Genomic DNA, 22,998 nt, shown 5'->3' with positions numbered 1-22,998 from the left:
TCGGTGGAGGGAGTGATTCTCTCCCCATCTCTAACTCCTGAACAGCAGGAGGACTGTCGCCAGGTCCTGGGGCAGTACTCCTCGTTGTTCTCCCTTGTCCCGGGTAGGACTCACCTGTGCGTCCATGACGTGGACACAGGAGACAGCCCACCTGTGAAGTCCAAGATCTACCGGATGTCAGACAAGGTGAAGGCCAGCATTCATAGTGAAGTCACTAAGATGCTGGAGCTAGGAGTGATTGAACCTTCTAGCAGCCCCTGGTCTAGTCCGGTGGTGTTAGTACCGAAAGCTGCACCACCGGGTGCCCAACCAGAACTGAGGTTCTGTGTGGACTACCGGGGACTGAATTCAGTGACAAAAACTGATGCTCATCCGATCCCTAGGGCGGATGAATTGATTGACCGGCTGGGAGCTGCCCAATATCTAAGTACCTTTGACCTTACTTCAGGGTACTGGCAGATCTCGTTGACTGATGGAGCAAGGGAAAGGTCAGCCTTCTCCACGCCCAATGGCCACTACCAGTTCTGTGTGATGCCCTTTGGGCTCAAGAACGCACCTGCCACGTTTCAGCGCCTGGTAAACCAGATCCTCACCGGAATGGAGAGTTTCTCTGCTGCTTATCTGGATGACATAGCCGTCTTCAGTAACAGCTGGGAGGATCACTTGCGTCACCTGCAAGCTGTTCTCCAGGCCCTGAGACAAGCTGGATTGACGATCAAGGCCAGCAAGTGCCAGATCGGGCAGGGGTCGGTAGTGTACCTTGGACACTTGGTGGGTAGGGGAGCGGTGCAGCCCCTCCAGGCGAAGATCGAGGCCATCATGGCCTGGGAACCCCCCAAGACACAGACTGAGGTCCGAGCATTTTTGGGCCTCACGGGATATTACCGCCGCTTCGTGAAGGGGTACGGTACCATCGTAGCCCCCCCTCACGGAGCTCACGTCCAAGAAACAACCTCGACGGGTAGTCTGGACGGAGGCCTGTCAGCAGGCCTTTGTGAGATTGAAGAAAGCCATGTGCGAGGCCCCGGTCTTAAGGGCCCCAGACTTTTCCAAGAAGTTCATTGTCCAGACAGATGCATCAGAACATGGCATTGGGGCAGTGTTATCGCAACTCAACGAAGAGGGTCTGGATCAACCCGTGGTCTTCCTATCCCGGAGACTACTTCCCAGGGAACAGAAGTGGAGTGCAATAGAGCGTGAAGCCTTTGCAGTGGTATGGGCTCTGAAGAAGTTGCGGCCATACCTGTTTGGCTCGCACTTCCTAGTTCAGACCGACCACAGACCCCTTCGTTGGCTGATGCAAATGAAGGGGGAGAATCCCAAGTTGTTGAGGTGGTCTATTTCCCTACAGGGGATGGACTTTCAGGTGGAACATCGGCCTGGAGTGGACCACGCCAATGCAGACGGTCTCTCAAGGTATTTCCGCCTTAGTGATGAGAACTCCCAAGGGGTTGGGTAGCTCTCCCCACTTTCAGCTGGGGGGGACGCGTGTTAGACCTGTCAGCCCTTTGGGTGGTCCCTCCTCATCATTATTTATTTTGTCCCACTTTTGCCTCAAACCCTGTTTGAATTTTTCCTTTTTGGGAACCACCAGACTTTTTAGTGTTGCTGCAGATTCAGGGAGCCATTTTACCTACCCCTGAAACTTCTGTCTGAGGGCCTGAAGCACAAAATGGTGGCCACCTGTGACATCACCAGCATCCACTGGAACCTACCAGCACCTTCCAGAACATTCCAGAACCCTGTGACAGTTGGAGGCGGTTTGGAATGTTGGGGAGTTAAGAGAGAGTTGGCAGTTGGAGCTGGCAGTTGGCACCTGACTGGTGAAGAGAGAGCAGCACAACAGTGAAGGAGGAAGGAGTGAAGCAGCAGGGGTGGAAACTTGTGCCTGGAGTGGGGTCCATAAACCCACCCTTGATACTTGTCCCTACTGATGGATCCCAGCCTGTAGCCCTGTGTGGGAAGAAGCCAGAAAAACTCATCCTAAGGACCTGGACAGCAGGAACAGGCCTTAGAAGCAGAAAGCAGCAAGATCCTGACCTGGAAACTGGTTTCCCTGGAGTCCGGCGTCGAGTAGCCTAAGACCTGGAGCCCGAGGTGGAGAAGCGGCGCTGACTGAAGAAGCAGACGTCGTACCCGGAGCCGCCTGAGGTCGTGAGAGGGCGCCGACGGAGGTCGTGAGGAATACCAAAGGTCGAGGAGGAAGTTAACCGAGGTCGAGTGAGCGGCGTCATCGGAGGAGTGAAGTCCGCCCTCCGGAGTCGTCGGAGACCGAGGTGAAGTGTACCGGAGGTCGGGAGTGAGGATCGCACTCCGGAGTCGCCCGGAACCTGAGAGGAGGAGCACCGGAGGTCGGGGGTGAGGATCGCACCCCGGAGTCGCCGGAAGTCGACATCGAGGCCAGGCCGGCCGACGTCATCGAATCCGAGAGCGCCATCGGACCGGAGCCGCCCGAAGTCGACACCGAGTAGAGACTGCCCGACGCCGTCGAATCGGAGGTCGAGATCGAACCGAGGCCGCCGACATCGGACCGGAACCGCCTACCGGCGTCGTCTAGAACTGACATTGTGCCGAGGCCGCCGAGACCGAACCGGAACCGCCTCACGGCATCGACACGACTCCAGCGGCGTCGGAACAACAGAAAAAGGGCAGTAAGTGGAGTAGAGGGCGCCTAAGGCCCTGTGGAGACCTGAGAGACTGCTCTAAGGGGCTAGGGAGGTGCTGGAACCAACCTGACTTTGCCAGGGGTGAATTGGGACTAACCTAGAGAGGTTGTGTGGAGAGAGAAAGCCAGGGCACTGGTATTCCCCCCTTGATCTACCTCAGTTTAGGCCTCAGCCTTGTCCCAGCCAGGGAGTAGTACCCCTCAAGCCTTCCACAACCCTACAAGCTGTGCCTGGGCCAAATCAGCCCTTAGGAATTGAAAAGTGATCTGATTACATGAGTGCTGCTGTATACTTTTAATTATTTATTGGGGGCACTGTATTTATTGTGTTAACCTATTTATTGCTTCACTATATTTATTGGTCTACAGGACTTGTTGGTGTACAATATTTATTGGTTCAGTATTTAATGCCTCAGAATATTTAATTGCCTGTATTACCTGCACTTATATTTATGTCCCTTGTATTTATGATCATCCCTATTTATTGAATCTCCAGACAGTATTTATTTGACCTGCACTATTTAAATTTGTATATTGTGATTGTCTTATTTATTTTTCCAATCAGCAACTGAGAGAAAAAGATAAAGAAGAATATTTTCATAATTTTTACGGTGTAGAGTCGTTTTTGGAACGGATGCACGCATGGTTATTGTTTGGGTATATTGTATGCTTAGCACGGTGCCTGTTTCCTGACCACTCGAGCCAAGCTACCACAGTGTGTTCGGGGAGTCCACCACCACCCTGCGGAGTGGGAGTGGGCTGTTTCCAACAAGATGGAACACAGGTTCACGGAATGACCGGGTGCGGGTAGTTCTTGACCTTGAAAAGTTAACTGGTCGTATGATGCCAATGGCGCGGGTCCGTGGGCGGAAAGCAGTTGCAAAGGAGCACGGTGGCTCACTTTTTGGGCGGATACTGGTGATGCCAATTTACCTCAAGTTACTGTTGTGAATACGGTGCCGGGTGGCTGGGGGTCCTGAGGCGGTGGAATACAGCAAGCTCAGAATTTGCTGTAGATGTGTTGTTGCACCAAGGATATTCTGCTGCATAACTAATTACTTATAAGGTCCCAAAAGCGAGACCTATTGGCTATGCCAATGCTTGTTAAAAAGGGAGACCGTACACAACCTTGCTGCTATAGACCGATCTCCCTAATAGACACCCTTAAAATTTTAGATAGAGTTTTATATAATAACATTTTAACGTGGGCTGGGGACAATCACATTTTAGAGTACTGTCAATTAGGTTTTAGAAGTAAAGTAAGCACAAATGAGCAGTGTTTCAATCTTAATCTGATCATCGGTAAATATAATATGGCACAGCACTCGCCACTTTATCTATCTTTCATGGACCTGACCTCTGCCTTCGATTTTGTTAATAGATCCTGCCTATGGTCCATCCTCCTAGCATACGGTTTGGATGAGGCCCTTGTACACTTTTTGGCCTATTTGCACACAGACTTGAAGGCACGGGTCAAGATTGGCGGCGGGGCTGAGGTGTCCAATGTCATCAATGTTGGTAGAGGAGTCAGGCAAGGGTGCGTTTTAGCCCCTCTCCTCTTTATCATTTATATTAACGATCTGTTTATCATTGATTGTACTTACCGACGATGTTCCCAGAATTAAAGGCAAAATACTTCCGGTGCTTTTATACGTAGACGATGCGGTTTTAATTGGACGCACCCCAAATGCACTACGCACTTTAGTACGGGGTTTTACGGATTTTAGGACTGGCCTTGACCGATGCACTAATTTCAGGAAATCTTTTATATTGTCCTGTGGGCCAAAGAAATACCCCCTAAATTCCATTTCCGTTGGTGATCAAAAACTAGTTTGATCTTCCACTTTCCCTTATTTGGGGATGGTCTTTGCAAACGGCACTTGGTCTGAACATATGGGGTTTTGCAAGAACAAGTTTGTAAAGGCCACCAATTCTATCCTCGTCCTCCCCCGCCCAAAAAGGTCAGGGGCCATCCCGGCAATCCTAAAGATTTTTAAATCACAGTGCGTACCTATAGCAACTTATGGTCCATAGGTTTGGGGTATCGCTAAAGGCACCAGTATCCAATTGGAAGAAAATAGATTTTGCAGGAATCTTCTGGGAGCACAATTTCCACTGCTCAGTATATATGCCACAGTGAATTAAATTGTTATATTGAAGATTTTATAAGAGCACGCCCGCATTGTTTAGGACTAGCTGTTATGAAAAACCCTGCAGCATTACTTACTAGGGTGATAATAGGTGATTGTCTTGGCTGTGAGAAAGGGATGGATATTCCATGGCTCGCCGGGGTTAGAAGGAGCCTGGAAAGTGTTAACTTTGGAGGACTGTTTTCAAACCCGGCTACTGCAGAGACTGTAGATAATAAAGTCCTCAGGTCAGCACTATATGCATTTTACTGCGTGGAAAGATCTGAGAAGGAATTAAAGAAACAAAACAAACTATTGCTAACTTTGTACTCATAGAGCAAACTGAGCACTCCCTGCCCAGCCTTATCACACTACCGATGTCACATTGGGAGAGAGGAATTCTATTTCGCTTAGGGGCTGGGACTTTAAAATATTTGCTCTGCTTTCCCCTTGGGTACAATGCTAAACTTGATTCCCTATCACGTCCAGTGATGGCCAGAGTGGACAAACACTCCTACACTTTTTATTTTTCTGTAAGTATTATACTAAATATTCAAAATGGCTGCCAATCCCATTTAAAAGAAATCTCTCTCCTATTCTATTGGTGGATGCAGTGAGCAGTATACTTAAATTGAAAAATGTGGAATTGATCATGCGTGTTGGTACTTTCCTACGCTTAGCCACAAGGGCTAGAAAATCAATGTGCAACCCATGAAGTCTATTTGCACCCTGGTTTTAATATTACAAACTTTTATCATGTCCCTGTAACTGTTTTTATTGTGCACTTGCTTTGCTACTTGCTCCATATACCATGAATTCTGAATATGTTATTTAATTGCTTATTGTGATTTTACCCTTGTATGCACTCTACTTTTATGGATACAGTGTTATGCGAATAAAGTCTTTTGGACTGGATTGGATGGAGTGGTTGTGTGGGTGTGTGAGTGGGCGTACAATAGTTTGTATGAGGTGTTAGTGGTTCTGTGGATGATGTCATCAGTGATGTCATTTGAGATGTCATGATTGATATCACTGACCATGTCATGAGTGATATAATATGTGAGGTCATAAGCAGTGCATTGTGGGGGCGTAAGTTATAGGTAGCTAAGGTAACTATACCTGCCGGATTTAACTAGTTTTGTATGAATGAAATCTGAGCCTAACTATAAAGTACCTGTAACCCTTGATTTTTTGAGTGAATTTCTATGTTTTTTAAAATTCTATTTCCTAACTATAACGCCCCTCTAACCTTTGTTTTTTAAGGGAATTTCCATGTTTTTTTAACTAGTAGTCGCTTTTGCAGAGTGGTGGGGCAAGGGGGCAGGGCTTCCGACCAGCTCTCAGGAATCCTGCTGTGTGGGCATTACTGGAGGTAACAGGAGGGCTTCTTGTCCCCCAAGAGCCTTCAGCATCCAAGAGGACTTCATCCCCCAACCACTAGTGCGCCAGGAGGTGCATTTGCAGAGTGGGGGAGAAAGGGGGCCAGACCTCCAACCAGCTCTCAGCAATTGCACTGTGCATGACTTACTGGAAGTAACAGGAGGGGTTTTGAACCCCAAGAACCCTCAGCATCTAAGGGGACTTCATCTCCCAACCAGGAGTGCGCCTGGAGGTGCATTTGCAGAGCGGTGGAGAAAGAGGGAGTGGTCTCCGAAGACCTCTCAGCAATCTCGCTGTGTGTGACTTACTGGAGGTAATAGGAGGGCTTGTTGGCTCCCAAGGACTCTCAGCAGCCAAAAGGACTTTCTCCCCAACCAGTAGTGCAGCAGGAGGCACGTTTGCAGAATGGTAGAGAAAATTAGCGTGGCCTCCAACAATGTCTCAGCAATCCAGCTGTGGGGGACTTAGTTACCACAACTATAAGGGTTCTTGGCCCCCAATGACCCTCAGCAGCCAAGGGGAGTTCATCTCACAGCAAGTAGTACCCCAGGAGGCTGCTGTGCTGAGTGGTAGAGAAAGGGGGCGGGGCCTCCAACGAGGCCTCAGCAATTCTCAGCAAGCTCGTTTCGGACCTTTATTCTGCCTCTTTCTGCTCGTTTCTCACCTTTATTCTGCCTCTTGTTGCTTGTTTCTGACCTCTATTTCGCATCTTTCTAGTCATTTCTGACCTTTAATCAGTGGCAGTTGGTGCGGAACAGGGGTGGCGGTGGGGGATGGAAAACAAAATAAAGGTCACTTACCTGTTCACTCCACACACTCCTTGTTGTCCTCTGCTCTTCCTCTTTCCTGGAAGCAGGAAGCACCCAGGGCCCCCTTAGGCAATCATGGCGCTGCTGTCCCTATGACAGCAGTGTTGTGATTGGTTTGAGCGCCAAGATGGCCATGCAAACCGTCATGCGCACTTAAGGTGCATATACCACTTCTTCTCCTGCACTGTGACAGAAGCCCAGCCCGCCAATCCGCCCAGCCCGGCCGCCCACCCATACTGGCTCCGTAGAAAAAAATATAATGATAATAACATCCAGTTATTATCATTTTATTTTTCCTTTGTTGCACTGCTCAGAAGCAGTGGGCCGATGTTCCTCCACCTTAGTGGAGGAATCGCTACTGCCTTTCTTCTGCATTTTCTGCTCATTTCTAACTTTGCCTCTTGCTGCTCATTTCTGTCCTTTGTTTTCCCTCTTTCTGCCCATTTCAGACCTTTATTTTGTGTCTTGTTGCTCGTTTCTGACCTTTATTTTGCCTTTCTATGCATTTTTGATCTCTATTTTGCCTTTTTATGGTCATTGCTGGTCTTTATTCTGCCTCTTACTGCTCATTTCTGACCTTGATTCTGCCTCTTTATGCTCGTTTCTGGCCTTTATTCTGTCTGTTCTGCTCGTTTCTGATCTCTGTTTTGCATCTTTCTGCTCATTTCTGGCCTTTATTCTGCCTTTTGCTGCTTGTTTCTGACATTTATTCTGCATTTTGCTGATCGTTTCTGATCTCTATTTTCCATCATTACACTTGTTTCTGACTTTTATTTTATATATATATATTTATTGCTAAAATGTTTTTCTGAAAATGGCCATCTGGTGCAGAAAGTCTATGGAGGAGAGTTAGGTGGGCCGGCCTGATGTTTGCCTGGTCAAAGCATTTTAGTAGCAGTCCACCATGTATTAACATATGTACTTCTTAATTCTGATGGATACATCTGCCAGTGGATTCCTCACCTGGTGAATATCCCCTGCGCAAGCAACATTCGGAAACTTTTGTAGCAGTCCACGCCGATGGGGTCGAAGACGACGTCACAGAGACACGGCTCCGCTCGCGACTCCGCTGACGTCACCGGCTCCATAAGAAGACCTCGTCGGCGTGATGACGTCAGTTCCCTTTTTTCCGCGCCGACGACGCCAACGGATTTCGGGAATCGTTACTAGTAGCTTTATCTGTTACTTTGTGTATTTTCTGAAAAATTTCTATCTTTCTTCGAAGATGTCGACAAGAAAGTCGGGTTTCAAGCCCTGTCGAGAATGTGGCAAGCACATGTCTATTACCGACCCACACGAGGACTGTGTTTGGTGCCTTTCATCCGACCACGATGTGGGTGGTTGTTCCAGCTGCCGCAAGATGAGCTCGAAGGCTCTCAAGGAAAGAGAAGCGAAGCTCTTTATCGCTCGGATGAAGAAGAAGGAAAAAAAGAGGAAGGAGGAGGTCTGGATCCAGGTCGAGGTCGAGGTCGGCGTCCAAGTCGACTTCGGGGCATGCTTCGAAAAGTAAGAAGCATAAGAAAAAGAGGAGGCATTCTTCACATCATCACTCCGACAAAGGTTCGGCTCCGAAGTCGAAGTCGCCTACTCGACGTCGGAGAGAGTCAGTGTCTCCTTCTCCGGTCCCGGCTTCACCTCCAGCTCCTTCTTCTCCGGTGACTTCGCCGGCTCCGGCTGAATCTCCGGTGCCGGTATCATCCCCGACGCCGGTTCCATCTCCGGCTCCAGCTGATTCTCCGGCTCCGTCTCCGCCCCGGGTGAGGATCTTCAGGCTCCGGGTGAGACTGTGACGCCGCTTGTACCACCGTCGGCGCCGCCAGGCCCGAGTCCGGTGCTGCCTGACCAGTATCCTGCATTCCCTGGTCCAGGTCAGGACCCCTCGCATTATCTTAATGCCATGTACGGGGTGTTTTCAAGGGCCATGTATACCTCTGGTGCACCTGTGGGTCCGATGGCTTTCAATTTGGGAGTGCCGCAGGTCTACCCTCAACCTCCGTTCATGCCATTCTTTCCGGCGACGCCGTCTTGGCAGCTACCGGCGCCGAGAACATCGACGCCGCTTCCCTCTTCACCGGCGCCGACTCGACTTCGTTCGACGCCGGCTGCTCCAGCGGATCCGCGTTCGACGCCGCTGCCGGCGCCGTCGGATTCGAACACGGCGCCGCCAACGCCGCTGGTGCGGATTCGTTCCAGAAGGGAAGCACAGAGAGTGGTGGATGAGAGATGCTTTCTGTTGGAAGAGGCTGAAGAGGGAGAGTTAGCCGAATCTGATGAGGTGTTTGAAGAACTGAAGGAGGCAAGTGGTTTGGATTTGTCTCCAGAGTGGGAAATCACTCCACCATCAGATGAGCCCTCTAAAGATGCAGTGCCGTATCATGCGGTCATCAGAAAAGCTGCAGAGTTGTTGGACCTACAGTTACCATCCACGGAGTTCAGGTCTAATATACTTACTGAGGTGCTGCATTCACCTACAGCGGTATCGGAGCCTTTGTTACCCTTTAATGAGGCTATTATGGAACCTGTGCTGGAGGTATGGCGCAAGCCTTTTTCAGCTCCTGCGGTCTCCAGGGCAGTCGCAAGGAGATATAGAGTGGCTCCCGGGGATCCTGAATTTCTAACTTCGCACCCTTCGCCTGAGAGCTTGGTGGTCCAGGCGGCTTGTTCGGGAAGGTCAAAGGGGGCCTTTCCTCAGGTTCCAGGAGACAGAGAGGCCAAAAAGGTGCACCAATCGGCCAAAAAGGTCTTTTCATCAGCCAGTATGGCTCTCAAGTCCACGAATGCGACGTGTTTATTGGGGCGCTATATCCATGCGCTAATGGATTCGGCAAAGAAGATTGCACCAAAGCTGTCGGAGGAGGATAGGGCTGGCTTCAATGAAGTTCTGACTGATGCCCAGGCAGCTGCTCGACAAGTCATTCAGAGTGGACTGGACACAGCAGACTCAGTTGCCAGAGTCATGGGGTCTTCTGTTGCCACCAGGAGGGGTGCATGGCTAAAGTCCTCTGAATTCTCCTCGGATGTGCAGTCGACCTTATTAGACTTGCCTTTTGATGGGTCTGGTTTGTTCGGGAAGAAGGCGGATGCTGCTCTCGAACGCTTCAAGGAGAGTAAGGCTACGGCTAGGTCGTTGGGCCTTCAATCCCAGCCGAGAGGTTCTTTTAAAAGGTATAGGGGCTTTGGAAAGGCGACTTTTCACTCCTATAGACCAACCCAGCAGCAGCAGCAGCAGCAGCAAGGTTCCTCGTCGAGAGGTTACAGAGGAAGAATTAGGGGTCGCACACGTGGCCGTCAGCTCTCCTCCTCCTCCTCTTCCTCCTCCTCTGCCCCTCCCACCACTGCAAAGCAGCCCTAGATTCGACATTCCGGATCATGCTGGTCCTGTGGGGGGTCGGCTTACCCATTTTCTACAAGATTGGGAATCTGTAACTACAGATCTCTGGGTTCTAGATCTTGTAGAAAATGGGTACGCCCTTCCCTTTCGGGAATTCCCTCCAAATTACCCTCCTTGCCAAGGGTCTTGCTCGGAGGACCACCGTCTTCTCCTGTAGGAGGAAGTCTTGAAGTTGTTTCAGAAAGGTGCGATAGAGGTGGTTCCAGAGCAGGAAAGGGGTCAGGGATGCTACTCCCGGTATTTCCTGATTCCGAAAAAGGACGGCAGGTTGCGTCCGATATTGGACCTCAGAATTCTGAACTTTTACCTGAAACAGGAGAAGTTCAAGATGCTCACCCTTGCGCAGGTTCTTCAGGCGCTGAATCAGGAGGACTGGATGGTGTCGCTCGACTTGCAGGATGCGTATTTTCACATCCCCATCCTGAAGTCGCACAGAAAGTATCTCCGTTTCACGGTAGGGTCGCAACATTATCAGTTTGCGGTCCTACCGTTTGGTCTTACTTCAGCACCTCGAGGCTTCACGAAGGTGATGGCAGTGGTGGCAGCCCATCTCAGAAGGACGGGGATTTCAGTTTTCCCTTATTTGGACGACTGGCTGATAAAAGCGGAGTCGCCAGAGAAGGTGCTGCGTCACCTGCAGGATACAACTCGGCTGTTGTACAAATTGGGTTTTTCGATAAATGTACCCAAATCTCACCTGGTGCCCTCTCAGCGCAACCTGTTCATAGGTGCGGTACTGGACACTAATGTGTGTCGAGCATTCCCTCCTCCTCAAAGGATTCTCGACATACAGGAAATGATTCCTTTATTTTACAGCGGAGCGGTCGTTCCAGTTCTGAAGGTCCTTCGCCTGCTCGGTCTGTTCACTTCCTGCATCCTGTTGGTCAACCATGCACGCTGGCACATGAGGGCGCTCCAGTGGTGCCTCCGCAAGCAGTGGTATCAGCACAAAGGGGATCTCAGGGAGTCTGTGAGGATCTCCAGAGAAGCTGCAGCGGATCTATCTAGGTGGAGCGTGGAGGGCAATCTGTCCCAAGGGAAGCCCTTCCATCTACCTCCATCGGTGACAACGGTGATATCGGATGCCTCCACCTTAGGGTGGGGTGCTCATCTGGGGGATCTGGAGATCAAGGGTCTTTGGTCTCCAGAAGAAAGGTTGCTTCACATCAACCTTCTGGAATTGCGGGTGATACTCAAGGCCTTCCTCCCTTCCCTTCGCGGTCAGTCTGTTCAAGTCCTGGCGGACAATACGACCCGATGTGGTATATAAACAAACAGGGAGGAGTGGGGTCTCTTTGTCTCTGCAGAGAGGCCCTGCGTCTATGGTCCTGGGCTCAGGTCCATCAGATTTGTCTAATGGCAAATCATCTGGCCGGGGTTCTGAACGTTCGTGCAGACAGTCTCAGTCGGCAGTTCTCCGCCGACCACGAGTGGAGGCTTCATCCAGAGGTAGTTCGTCACGTCTTTCGGACGTGGGGGACACCTCGGGTGGACCTATTCGCCACTCAAGAGAATGCTCACTGCCCGTCTTTCTGCAGTCTCCAGTATCCGATGCAGGGAGCGTTGGGGGACGCGTTTCAGTTGAGTTGGGGTTCACGACTCCTTTACGCGTTTCCTCCCATACCCTTGATTCCTCGGGTTCTGAGGAAGATTCGCCAAGACCGGGCCCAAGTTATATTGATCGCCCCGGATTGGCCAAGAAGGGTGTGGTACACAGATCTTCTCCACCTCTCCTTGTGCCCTCCGCTCCGTCTCCCGCTGAGGGCAGGTTCTACACCCCCACCTCCAGAGCTTACACCTTCATGCCTGGAGATTGAACGGGGCAACCTGAATTCTTTCTCTCTCCCACCAGATGTGGTGGATGTTATTTTATCGGCCAGGCGACACTCCACCAAATCTATATACTCATATAGGTGGTCTAAATTTGTGCTTTGGTGCGGAGAGAGGTCCATTGATCCCTTGAAGGCTCGTCTGTCTAACATTCTACAGTTTGCCCTTTCTCTGGCTCAGCAAGGCTTTGCTGTGGCTACTGTGAAAGGATATTTATCAGCTTTGTCGGCTTTCCTTTGTTTGCCGGATCAGCCGTCATTATTCAAATCACCTATTGTTCTTCGTTTTATAAAGGACCTTACAAACAAGTTTCCTCCGTCTCCTTTTATTATGCCTCAATGGGACTTAAACCTTGTATTAACTTATCTTATGGGTTCTCCCTTCGAGCCCTTACACAAGTGTCCTTTGAGGCTGTTGTCCTTTAAGACGGTATTCCTCATTGCAATCACCTCGGCAAGGAGGGTAAGTGAGCTTCAAGCTCTAAGTTCAAAACCCTCATTCTTGACTGTGCATGCTGAACGAATGGTACTCAGGACCAGGGCTACGTTTTTGCCTAAGGTGGTAACTCCTTTCCATCTGGGGCAATCCATTACCCTTCCTTCTTTCTATCCTCCCCCTCACCCTTCCAAGGAGGAGGAGAGACTTCACCGTTTGGACCCTAAGAGGGCGGTGAGCTTTTACCTGGACAGGACAAAGGACATCAGAGTTGATGACCAGCTCTTCGTGGGCTTTGCTAGCTGCAGGAAAGGTCGAGCGGTGCACAAGCGCACCCTTTCCAGGTGGATTGTCTTGTGCATCAAGATTTGCTACTCCCTGGCTGGTAAGGAACCACCGGAGGGTTTGAGGGCTCATTCCACTAGAGCAAAGTCTTCCACGTCTGCTTTGTCAAGGGGTGTGCCTGTGGAGGACATTTGTAGGGCGGCAACTTGGGCCTCCCTCCACACCTTTGCAAAACATTATTGCTTAGACACTGAGGTGAGGAGGGACGGACATTTTGCGCGATCCGTCCTTCAGGATTTTCTGGTATAGAAGGGTGGACACCCTCCTCCGGGAGTGGGGACTGCTGTGGAATCTATTCACAAGGTGAGGAATCCACTGGCAGATGTATCCATCAGAAGAACAAGTTACTTACCTTCGGTAACGCTTTTTCTGGTGGATACAGTATCTGCCTGTGGATTCCTCACTGACCCACCCGCCTCCCCGTTGTCCATCCTTCTATACCTGTAGTTCTATGCCTGTAATTCTATTGATGGTGTTTCAAATCTATTTATTACTGTCAAAGGCATTTTGTTAATTCCACACTGGGTGTGTTGATATGCATATTGTGTACTGTTTATACTGTGTATATATATTGCTGTCAGTCTGTCCGTGTGCCTCGAAGGCACGGAAAAAAGGGGCGGAACTGACGTCATCACGCCGACGAGGTCTTCTTATGGAGCCGGTGACGTCAGCGGAGTCGCGAGCGGAGCCGTGTCTCTGTGACGTCGTCTTCGACCCCATCGGTGTGGACTGCTACAAAAGTTTCCGAATGTTGCTGGCGCAGGGGATATTCACAAGGTGAGGAATCCACAGGCAGATACTGTATCCACCAGAAAAAGCGTTACCGAAGGTAAGTAACTTGTTCTTTACTTTTTATGTTTTGTAATATTTATATAATGTGGATGTAATTTGATGGATTGTTTTTTATTTGTGAGAATTGTTTTTAAAGCTGTAATGTACTGCTGTGTTTTTTATGTGCTTTTATGATCTTTTTCGACAGATCGAATAAAGATTTTGAACGTTAACTGGCTCTGCAATTATCTGCTTGACCTACAAAGGGTGTAGGTGGGGTGCTTCAATGCCGTCCCTTTCCACAAGTTAACTTCACAGAACTGGTCACTTAACACTTTGTCATCTTCCAAAACTCACAGGAGGATTACAAATAAGTCTTTATATTTCCTGAGCCATGAATGTTTCAAACTGATCAAGGGCATAATGGCAGCTTCCATGAGGTCATCAATATATGTTTCATTAACTTCAGTTCAACGTTACCCAGGCTGAAATGTCCCTCTCGTATGTGCTAACCTTTGGGAAATCTCTGCTCTGAGGCATTAGAGAAATAGGTGTCAACCATGACAACTGTTCTAAGCTTAGCCAAAAGTGTTCTCATCATAAGGCTTCCACATATGTTTTTGCAAAAGGCGCGTGGAGTGCCACAGTACCAGTTTCCATCTCCTAGTAGCTAAATGCATGAGAGAGAGACAGTATAAAATATATCCACAATCCTTAGACGGTGGCACAGCAATCTTTTCAAAGAATTGCAAGGGTTTACAGAATGGTCCAAAAAGAGAAAGAGTATTAGCAAAGCAAACTCAGAAATAAATCAATAATCCTAGCAATCCAAGCAAGTGGATGAATTGGGCCCAGGCAACATTACATCAGCAGCCTCAACATCTGAGAAAGGTCAAAAGAGAACACAAGGGACGAGGCAACCCCTGAGCTACCTCAGAGTAGGCCACAACAATCTCCTTAATGTGGTTCGCGAGAGGTAAGCTCTTCGAGAATGTAAAGTAGTCTCCTCAGAGTGTCCTTTCTGAGCTGGCCAAGCTTCGCACTTATGGAGCTCCACACCTGTCAGCCCGCCAGTCACCTGCATCAGCACAGAACGCCGGGCTCTAAACCACAGGCCAGACAGTTATTTGTTGCTCCTCCACATTTGGCCACTCATGATAATGAGACACTTGCAGACACTTGCAGAGGCTAGGCACAGTTTGTGCACAGTGTGCCCCGCTCCCTTTAAAAGGCTTGTGCATGGGTGAAGCATTTTCCTTCATAAGTGTATAGCCTGCTTCTTGTGGGATTTGTCGTCCACAGCTATCTATTGTGAAGCTGATTTTTTCATGGCGCGAGGATGCTGCCTTTGCCCCTAGCAGCTCCTCCCATGCGCACAGGTCAGACAGCCCTCTCAGCCCCTTGATGAGCAGACAGACCCCTTCTTAGCAGATACATTTAAGGAGGTACAGGGACCTCCAAAAACCGCCCCTACTCCTGAGCTCAAGTCTTTCACTAAAGGTCCCAGAGAGATGCAGAAGATACTCTATGAAAACGCGTTAATTTCAGCTGAATATAATATAATAATATCCACATTTGTAAAGCGCGAACAATCACCCGTAAGGGTCTCTAGGCGCTGGGGGTCGTCGGGAAGATTAAGCAAGCTATTGCCCAGAGTCACATGGTGTTGGGCTAATCTGCCGCCGGCGCCGGGGATCGAATCGTAATCCCCAGCTTCCGGCGTCATTCGCCCTGGCCGCGGCGCCACACCTCTTCCCTGCGGCAACAATTCATGGCTGAATTCTTTTGCTAGAAGACCTATTTTTAGGTTGATGTCCTTTTGAAACAATAGTGGTATACAAGTGTCTGTTGAACCCCGTTCATGCAGGGGATACTTCCTGGGATATTAATTCGTGGTAGAAACCAATGCAGAAGAATATGTATGGATATATATTTCCTAATTGTATAGGACTGAATTATCGATTAGTGCCCTAGAAATAATAATTTAGGCTCTGTAATAAATCTTTGCTTTCAACCATGAAGTTCTGCATAGCATATATTATTGCCACTTAGATACTGACCAGCTGAATAGTATGTGTCCCAGTGTATGTAAAGTAGAAATACTGTAAAGTCAGATAAACACCAGGGTTATTTTAGCTGACAAAATTACCTTCACCAAGACCATGGTGATAGGAAAAAAACTGGTGTGTGGGTAACTGCCACCAATCACTCTTTTCACTACAGCGCTTGCACTGTTTATGACCATTTTTTTACAATACAGTCAGTGTCTCTGTTCTGCATTGATATGTGACTCTGCTACTTTAGGAGACTGAAGTAGTGAACTGCCAGGCACTACCTGAATGTTTATTTAGGGCCCTCAACTGTCTCCTGTTCATTTAATCCTGATAAATACCAGGAGTATTATTACTGATCAAGTTACATATATTATAGACATGCAGCCACTACCATGAAACAAAGACTAAATATGCTATAGCACTTACCAAAAGTGATTGACGACTCACAATGATAGTAGCCACTGGGTTGCCTTTTCTTCACCATGGAGCAAAAATCAAGGCTAGTGAGAGTTTCTTCTCCAAAGTAATGGCTTTTAAAGTCCTCATACAGTTTTGCATCTATTTTCTTCAAGCCCTAAAAAATACCAAAAGGAACTAGTTATAAGTTAGACAAATCAACAACTTGATAATTTTTCATTTTTTTTATAGGTAAATGTGTGTATGATTTTATACTGTTCCCATGGAACGGTCAAATAAGGTGAATGCATTAATCTACTCAGAATATATTTGCAAATTTATAGTAAAAGTTACAATGAGTTGTGCAGAAGACTTGGAAATAGCAAATTCTGCAGAATAATAATGACAATAAATGTGTTCGTTCATCCATCATGCCAGGGCAGAAAATGTAAGCGAGCATTACACACCGACAAGAATTAGATGAAAAGAAAGTGTGTTGATATACAATATTGTGGCTTTGGAATTGCTTAGAAACATAAAATGGAAGCAGCTGTGGGGTGCTACATTTGTAGCAACACAATTTTCAGAAATAAATACAGCATTCTTTTAAATGTATGCCCAATATATTCTCATAACATCTACATTGGTTTTATATAAGTATACAAACTCTTTGGGAAGTTCAATCATTTTAAAATTTCATGTGACTAAGAAAACCTACATTTTATTGTTTCTCCTGAACTTTTAGATTTTTGTATGTCCATAGGTGGTGCATTTCATCTACGGGCAGGCAGGTACTGCACTAAACCGCTCCCTCTGTATGCACCTTTCCCTAAAACATAAATACCATTTTGCCTACTGAATTGGCAGATTTAAAATATTTGTAAGTCAGCTATAAAGCACATACAAATGGTGCAAACTGCTTAAATGTCAAATTTAACACATGAGCCTACAGCAAACCTTTTGCTGTTATCTTGAGAGCAAACTTCATGACATAAGTTGGGGTACACTCCACTCAAGTCTAAAAGTAAAAGTGCACCCGGTTTTGCAATTGGAACGCTACAGTACAATTATGTAAATTAGCTATCGGGATATCGGGATACAGCGCTGAGACAGCGCTGGTGGAGGTGGCGGAATCCGTGAGAATGGCTATGGACGCAGGTGCCACAGCGCTGCGGGTCCTTTTGGATTGATCTGCACCATTCGACATGGTTGTGCACCCAATCCTACTGGACAGACTAAAACAGTTGGGTTTGTGGGAGTGGCACTCTCCTGGTTCCCATCCTATCTTAAAGACCGCTCCCAAAGGGTCTTCAACTTTTAACAATCTGAACTCAAGCCACTTAGATGAGGAGTGCCTCATGGCTCTGCCTTGAGTCCACTGCTATTTAATACCTATATGGTGCCACTCTTCACTCTCATTGCATCTTGGGAAGTGAAGGCAATCTCTTATGCAGATGACACCCAGCTGGTGTTCTCCTTTAAGGGCCATATTGTTGATACATTTGCTAGATTCAAGGAGTGTCTGAAGGACGTCTCGAGCTGGATGAATAGCAACTGCCTAAAATTGAATGCCGATAAGACGGAGGTCCTGTTCTTCGGTCAGGCTTCCCCCACCTCCACAAGGCTATGGTGGCCAGTAGAAATGGGCTCATCGCTGATACCGGCAAATACTGCAAGGAATTTGGGCATCAAACGGGAAACTGGCCTAACCTTTGCAACCCAAGCTCACCAAATATTCTCACTGTGTTTCGGGAAGCTGAGAAGCATGAGGAAATTCTTGCACAAGCTGCCGGAGGAAAGCCGTAGGATTATAGTCCATGCTACAGTGACATCTCAGCTGGACTATGCCAACAGCCTGTACCTGGGGCTACCTTCTTACCTGATTAATAGACTACAGATGGTACCAAATGCAGCAGCAAGAATAATACGACGGGTTCCTTTCCGCCATCATTATTTCCCCTCACATCAGACAACTTCACTGGCTCCTGGTAGCTAAAAGGATAGAGTTCAAGGCTCTGACCCTGGCCTTTTGAGCTATCCACGACAGGGGCCCTGGCTACCTCAGAAGCAGGCTCTGCCCATCTCAACAAAAACTCACCTTGAGATCCAACTTCCAGCACCTGCTTTGTGTTCCTCGCTATGCAAAGAGCAGAATGGGAAGGAGGTCATTCACGGTCAGGACTGCCAGGCTTTGGAACTCGCTGCCCTCCGCATGCGCCTGATTGAGTCAGAACATTAGTTTAGGAAGACCTTAAAGACCTGGCTCTTTAGTCAAAGTTAGCTCTATTGTTGGGCCAGATCATCACTTGCAATAATCGCTAAGCGCCAGGACACCTCTGTGCTATTATTATAATTATTAGCTGTCACTGCGAGTGGTAGAAGGTAGGTACAGCTATATAGTGATTATATCTAAAACACTGAGTCACACAATTTTAAAGACTGTCACATACCCTCAGTGCTATGCTACAAATGAGGCACCACACATTTACTCTCGCGCAGTTTCAAAAACCTATTTCTGTATAACTCAACATTAAAAATGGATAGGAAAGTCCTTCTCACTCATATAATCAAGTAATTCATATAAAAAATCATTAGACAACATGGATTTTTATTTTGTGCATTGCTACGGTGACTTTTGTGAGGTAATATTTAAGTCCTTAAGAAACAACTTTGGCCTGGTGACATTAATCCCATTCCTGTAAAGGGCGAAGGCATGTGGATCACATTGTATGTGTTTTATTCATATTTCTTCATGTCCTGGAATACCCATTTCCCACTGACCATGGCTTTACTTAGACAAAAGGCTGCCTTTCTGATACTGCCTTCTATTTTGGCGGCTATACATCCAAGGCAGTTTAAATCTTATCATCTTATACAGCAGGGCAAGTAGGTCTTTATATAACCGATGTGAAAAGCATGTTTTGAGTTGTCTCCAAAAAAGGCTAAAAATGGCATGTTTAAACAGAAACTAATGTTGGTATGTCTAAAAGCCTACTTTTTGTCATTAGCTATTTCACATTTAGGTAAGGCATTTAAGCTTACACGGTCTGGCTCCAATATATCTATAACAAAAGACATGACTAATATTTAGACTGGTGTACCCTTACAGTGAAAAGATACACACATCTTTTTTTCACTACATAGGCTGTGATTTTTTTTCTATGGTGAAAATCTGTTTGTAAATAAAAAACAATTATCCCATAATTCAGGGTAGGAAAAAGCTACAAGATCAAGTATTCCTGGGTATAACATGTATCAAACACATAATTCAGAGGTTGAAACTGCTCTGATCCCCCCAGTTTCTTTCTGCTGCAAGCAAGGGAGGGGGGGGGGGTCTAGGGTTCACAACCATCCTATGCTATTTTCAGGAAGAGCTTGCTCATCTAAATAAGGCAGCTGCTGGGTGGGAAAGCTCTATAAAATGGATCTGGGGATGTGCCATTCTGAAAGATCAACAAAACAGGGATTTATGTAATAGTTTACCAGACAACAGAAGGAAAACCTTGAAAAATGTAGACTAGTTTCAGTCTGGGGTTTTTCTTAGGACTAGACACAGAGTGGTCACCAATTACTCACTAGGATGACCTGTAAGAAATGAGTCCCCCAACAAAGGTTAATCTAAACACTATCACCTTCAAAAAAACATGTATTACATTTTAAATAAAATCAAAAAAAGTGCAATTGCAAAAATACATCTGTTAGAAATTGGCCAGAGGTATCCGGCTTGTCCAAGTAGGGACCACAATTCTAGTCAGGATAAGCTAGATACACACTAAAAGATAACCTTTGCTCAATCTCTGGTAGCTTGGCACAGAGCAGTCAGGCTTATCTAAAGAGGCAATGTGTAAAGTAATTGTGCAACACACACACCCAGTAACACAATGAAAACACCAGAAAAATACTCCACACCGTTTTAGAACAATAAAGACTAATTTTATGAATAAAACAAGACCAAAACAACAAAAATCCAATAGGTAGAACCAGAGTTATACATTTTTAAAGAATAAATCAAAAAGTAGTGCTTAGAAGTCAATAATGCTTAGGGGTTACTTGATGTCGTGCTGAATCGGAGCAAACCCAAAGTTCAGGCCAACCGCAATGGAGGGCAGGCTGGCTAAAGGACTCATTAAGGTCTTGCTGAGGAAAAACCTTGGATAGAGCAAGTGTCGACATCGAAGACTCGATGTGAGGAGTCGAGGAGGTGCCGTGTCCATTCCGTAGATCGAGGTTAATCGTCGGCGCCAATCCGCACAGTCAATGAAGGCTTTGGCGTCAAACCCCTTTATGATGCAGGCGCAGTCATCGAGCTACGCTGTCCGTAGATGGGCTCCTGAGTCGGCGTCGAAGGGCAATCGTCAGTTCCGATCATTGAAAAGTCGTCACTGCATAGATTTTTAAGGTTTTGGACACCAGCAATCACCTTTCAATGGCCAAGGACTGGTTGGGCACCACTTGGCAAGGCAGGACTCACAGACTGCAGAGCCCAGGTAATGTTGCAGAGTTGCCTAAAGTCTTTGATGGCTCTGACACTTCAGAACAGCGGGCAAGCCAGCAAGCCCTTGGAGTTTCTCTGGGTTCAAGTCAGATGGTCCAGTCCTTGTCCTCAGCAGGGCAGCTGAGCAAAGCAGAAAGCAGACCTTCAAAGCAGCAGTCAGGCAAAGTGGCAATCCTTGTAGCACAGCAGTCCTTACTCCTGGCAGAGTTTTTCACAGGTCCAGTAGTTTGCTGTCTTGGTAGGGTCAGAGCCCCAGTACTTATACCCAACTGTGCCTTTGAAGTGGAGGTGACTTCAAAGCAAGCCCTTGAATTGCACAGGTCCCCTTTTATCCCAACCCTGTCTGCCAGGCTACCTGTGAGGGCTAATCAGCCCTTTGTGTGGTAAACACGATGGTGTAAGTGTCAGCTCCCCCTTCTGCTTCCTGTTTGTGACTGTCTAGAGGGAATGCACAAAGAGTTGCTGTCACCTATCCCAGACGTATACTGGAGACAGGCTGCAATGCACACAGAGCAGTAAGAGCAAAGATATGTCCAGGCATTTCTAAAACAGTAATGTCAAATACCACTTTACCATTAAAGAGGGTTTATCATCACCATTCCAAAGATATGAAACATGATGTAGCTACTATTTTCTAATCAGGAATTACAGCTTAAAAGCTTTTAAAGGAATTTTCAAGGCTAGCCTATGAGAGGAGTAGGCCTCACAGTAGTGAAATGGTCCAGTGGTATTACATTGGGGTGTCCTGCGTGCAGCGTTGGAGAGTAGTCTGAACTCCATGTATTCTTCTTCTGCCAGGCTTACCATAAAATTAGACACAGATGGTTGATCCAGTTGTGTACGCACCTTGGCATAACACACTGTAGAGAAACATTCAGGCTCCTAAAATATAATTCTGTACTTTTTATTGTCTATTCGGTATTGCGTTTTTTAAGTTCCATGTTTTGGGCTAGGATTAATTTTCTTAAACTTTAACCATGGACTAAGCTATGTGATTAACCATCCCACAGTTTTAAATCCCAAATGAATTTTTCATTCAAAATTGTTTTTATCCTGACTTTTAGCTTTTCTCAACTGTTTTAGCATCGTTTGCATTTATATGTGTTTGTTCTTTTCTGGCGTACACACTGAAATAAAGAAAGAAAGAAAGAATTAAAAACGAATATAGCTGTTTATCACTACCAGGACATGTAATATGTACAAGCACATGTCCTACCTTTTACTTACACAGCACCCGGCCTTTAGGGCTACCTACAGCCTACCTTAGAAGGGACTTCTCTGAAATAAAAAGGGGTTTAAGACTGCAAGTAGTTTTAAATGCCCAGTCGAAGTGGCAGAATAGTGTACACAGGCCTTGCAATGGCAGGCCTGAGACAAGTTGAAAGGCCATTTATGTGGATGGCACAACTAGTGTGCAGGTCCACTAGTAGCATTTAGCTTACAGGCCCTGGGTATATGGTATACCATTTTAAAAGGGACTTAAAAGTAAACCAAATATACCAATCATGTATACAGCAATGTCACCATTTTTAGGGGAGAAGCACATGCACTTTAGCACTAGTCAGCAGTGGTAAAGTACTCAGAGTCCTAAGGCCAATAAACAGATACAGCAAAAAGAGGAGGTTAGCATGCAAAATGTTTAGGGGAAAGACCACCCTAAGGGTGACGGGCCTAACAACATAATACATAAAACTGCATAACAGCGTTTCTACAGTAATAGTAAAATGTATACATAATGTGCCATAGAAGCATTCCTTTCGACAAATCCTAAAGTGCTAGATACATAGAAATAAATAGCAGCAAGAAAGTATGATAAGGCAGCATATCCCACCTACATTGAGACAATTCTGTTGCTAAAAACCTCGATGGGTCAGCTATGCTACAGAATTTGATAGTGATCCTATGCGGGAAAATGTTTACAAAAGCAAGCATGGGTAAATATGCCTTCATGCGAGGGACATCTGATATTGATGTGCCAAGAAAAAATAGGTAGAAAGCGGATTTGGAAACTAAAATAGGGAGTACTATTGTTAGGTTGATCTTGCTTATGTTGCACACGTTATTCTAAATCCGGTCATTCAGCTACCCTGAAGAATAGGATACCACTAAATCACACAGAAATGTATAAAAATAATCATTCAGATACATTATCGTACAAAATCATAAAACTGTATAGCAGGGTCATGACACACACATAAAAACAAATTTCATAAGACAACCATACGGCGTAAACGTATAGCCCTCTGTATAAAAACTGCAATAGAGAAGCATATTCTCACAGTCGATACCGTTTGCAAA

At 46.7% G+C, this 22,998-nt stretch overlaps 1 protein-coding gene across 4 annotated transcripts in view; it reads right to left on the bottom strand.

Moving 5' to 3' along the window:
- AKAP7 (A-kinase anchoring protein 7) overlaps positions 1–22,998 on the bottom strand; it is a 1,351,667-nt gene that overhangs the window by 782,641 nt on the left and 546,028 nt on the right. For all 4 annotated transcript variants that reach the window (XM_085611892.1, XM_085611893.1, XM_085611895.1 and 1 more), the window contains exon 7: positions 16,236–16,383. In XM_085611892.1, coding sequence (XP_085468018.1) covers positions 16,236–16,383 — 148 coding nt within the window. The remainder of the gene's footprint in view (positions 1–16,235; positions 16,384–22,998) is intronic.

The sequence above is a fragment of the Triturus cristatus genome, chromosome 6, assembly GCF_964204655.1.
Source record: "Triturus cristatus chromosome 6, aTriCri1.1, whole genome shotgun sequence".
Classification (NCBI taxonomy): domain Eukaryota; kingdom Metazoa; phylum Chordata; class Amphibia; order Caudata; family Salamandridae; genus Triturus; species Triturus cristatus.
This window is presented reverse-complemented; position numbering and strand designations above follow the sequence as displayed.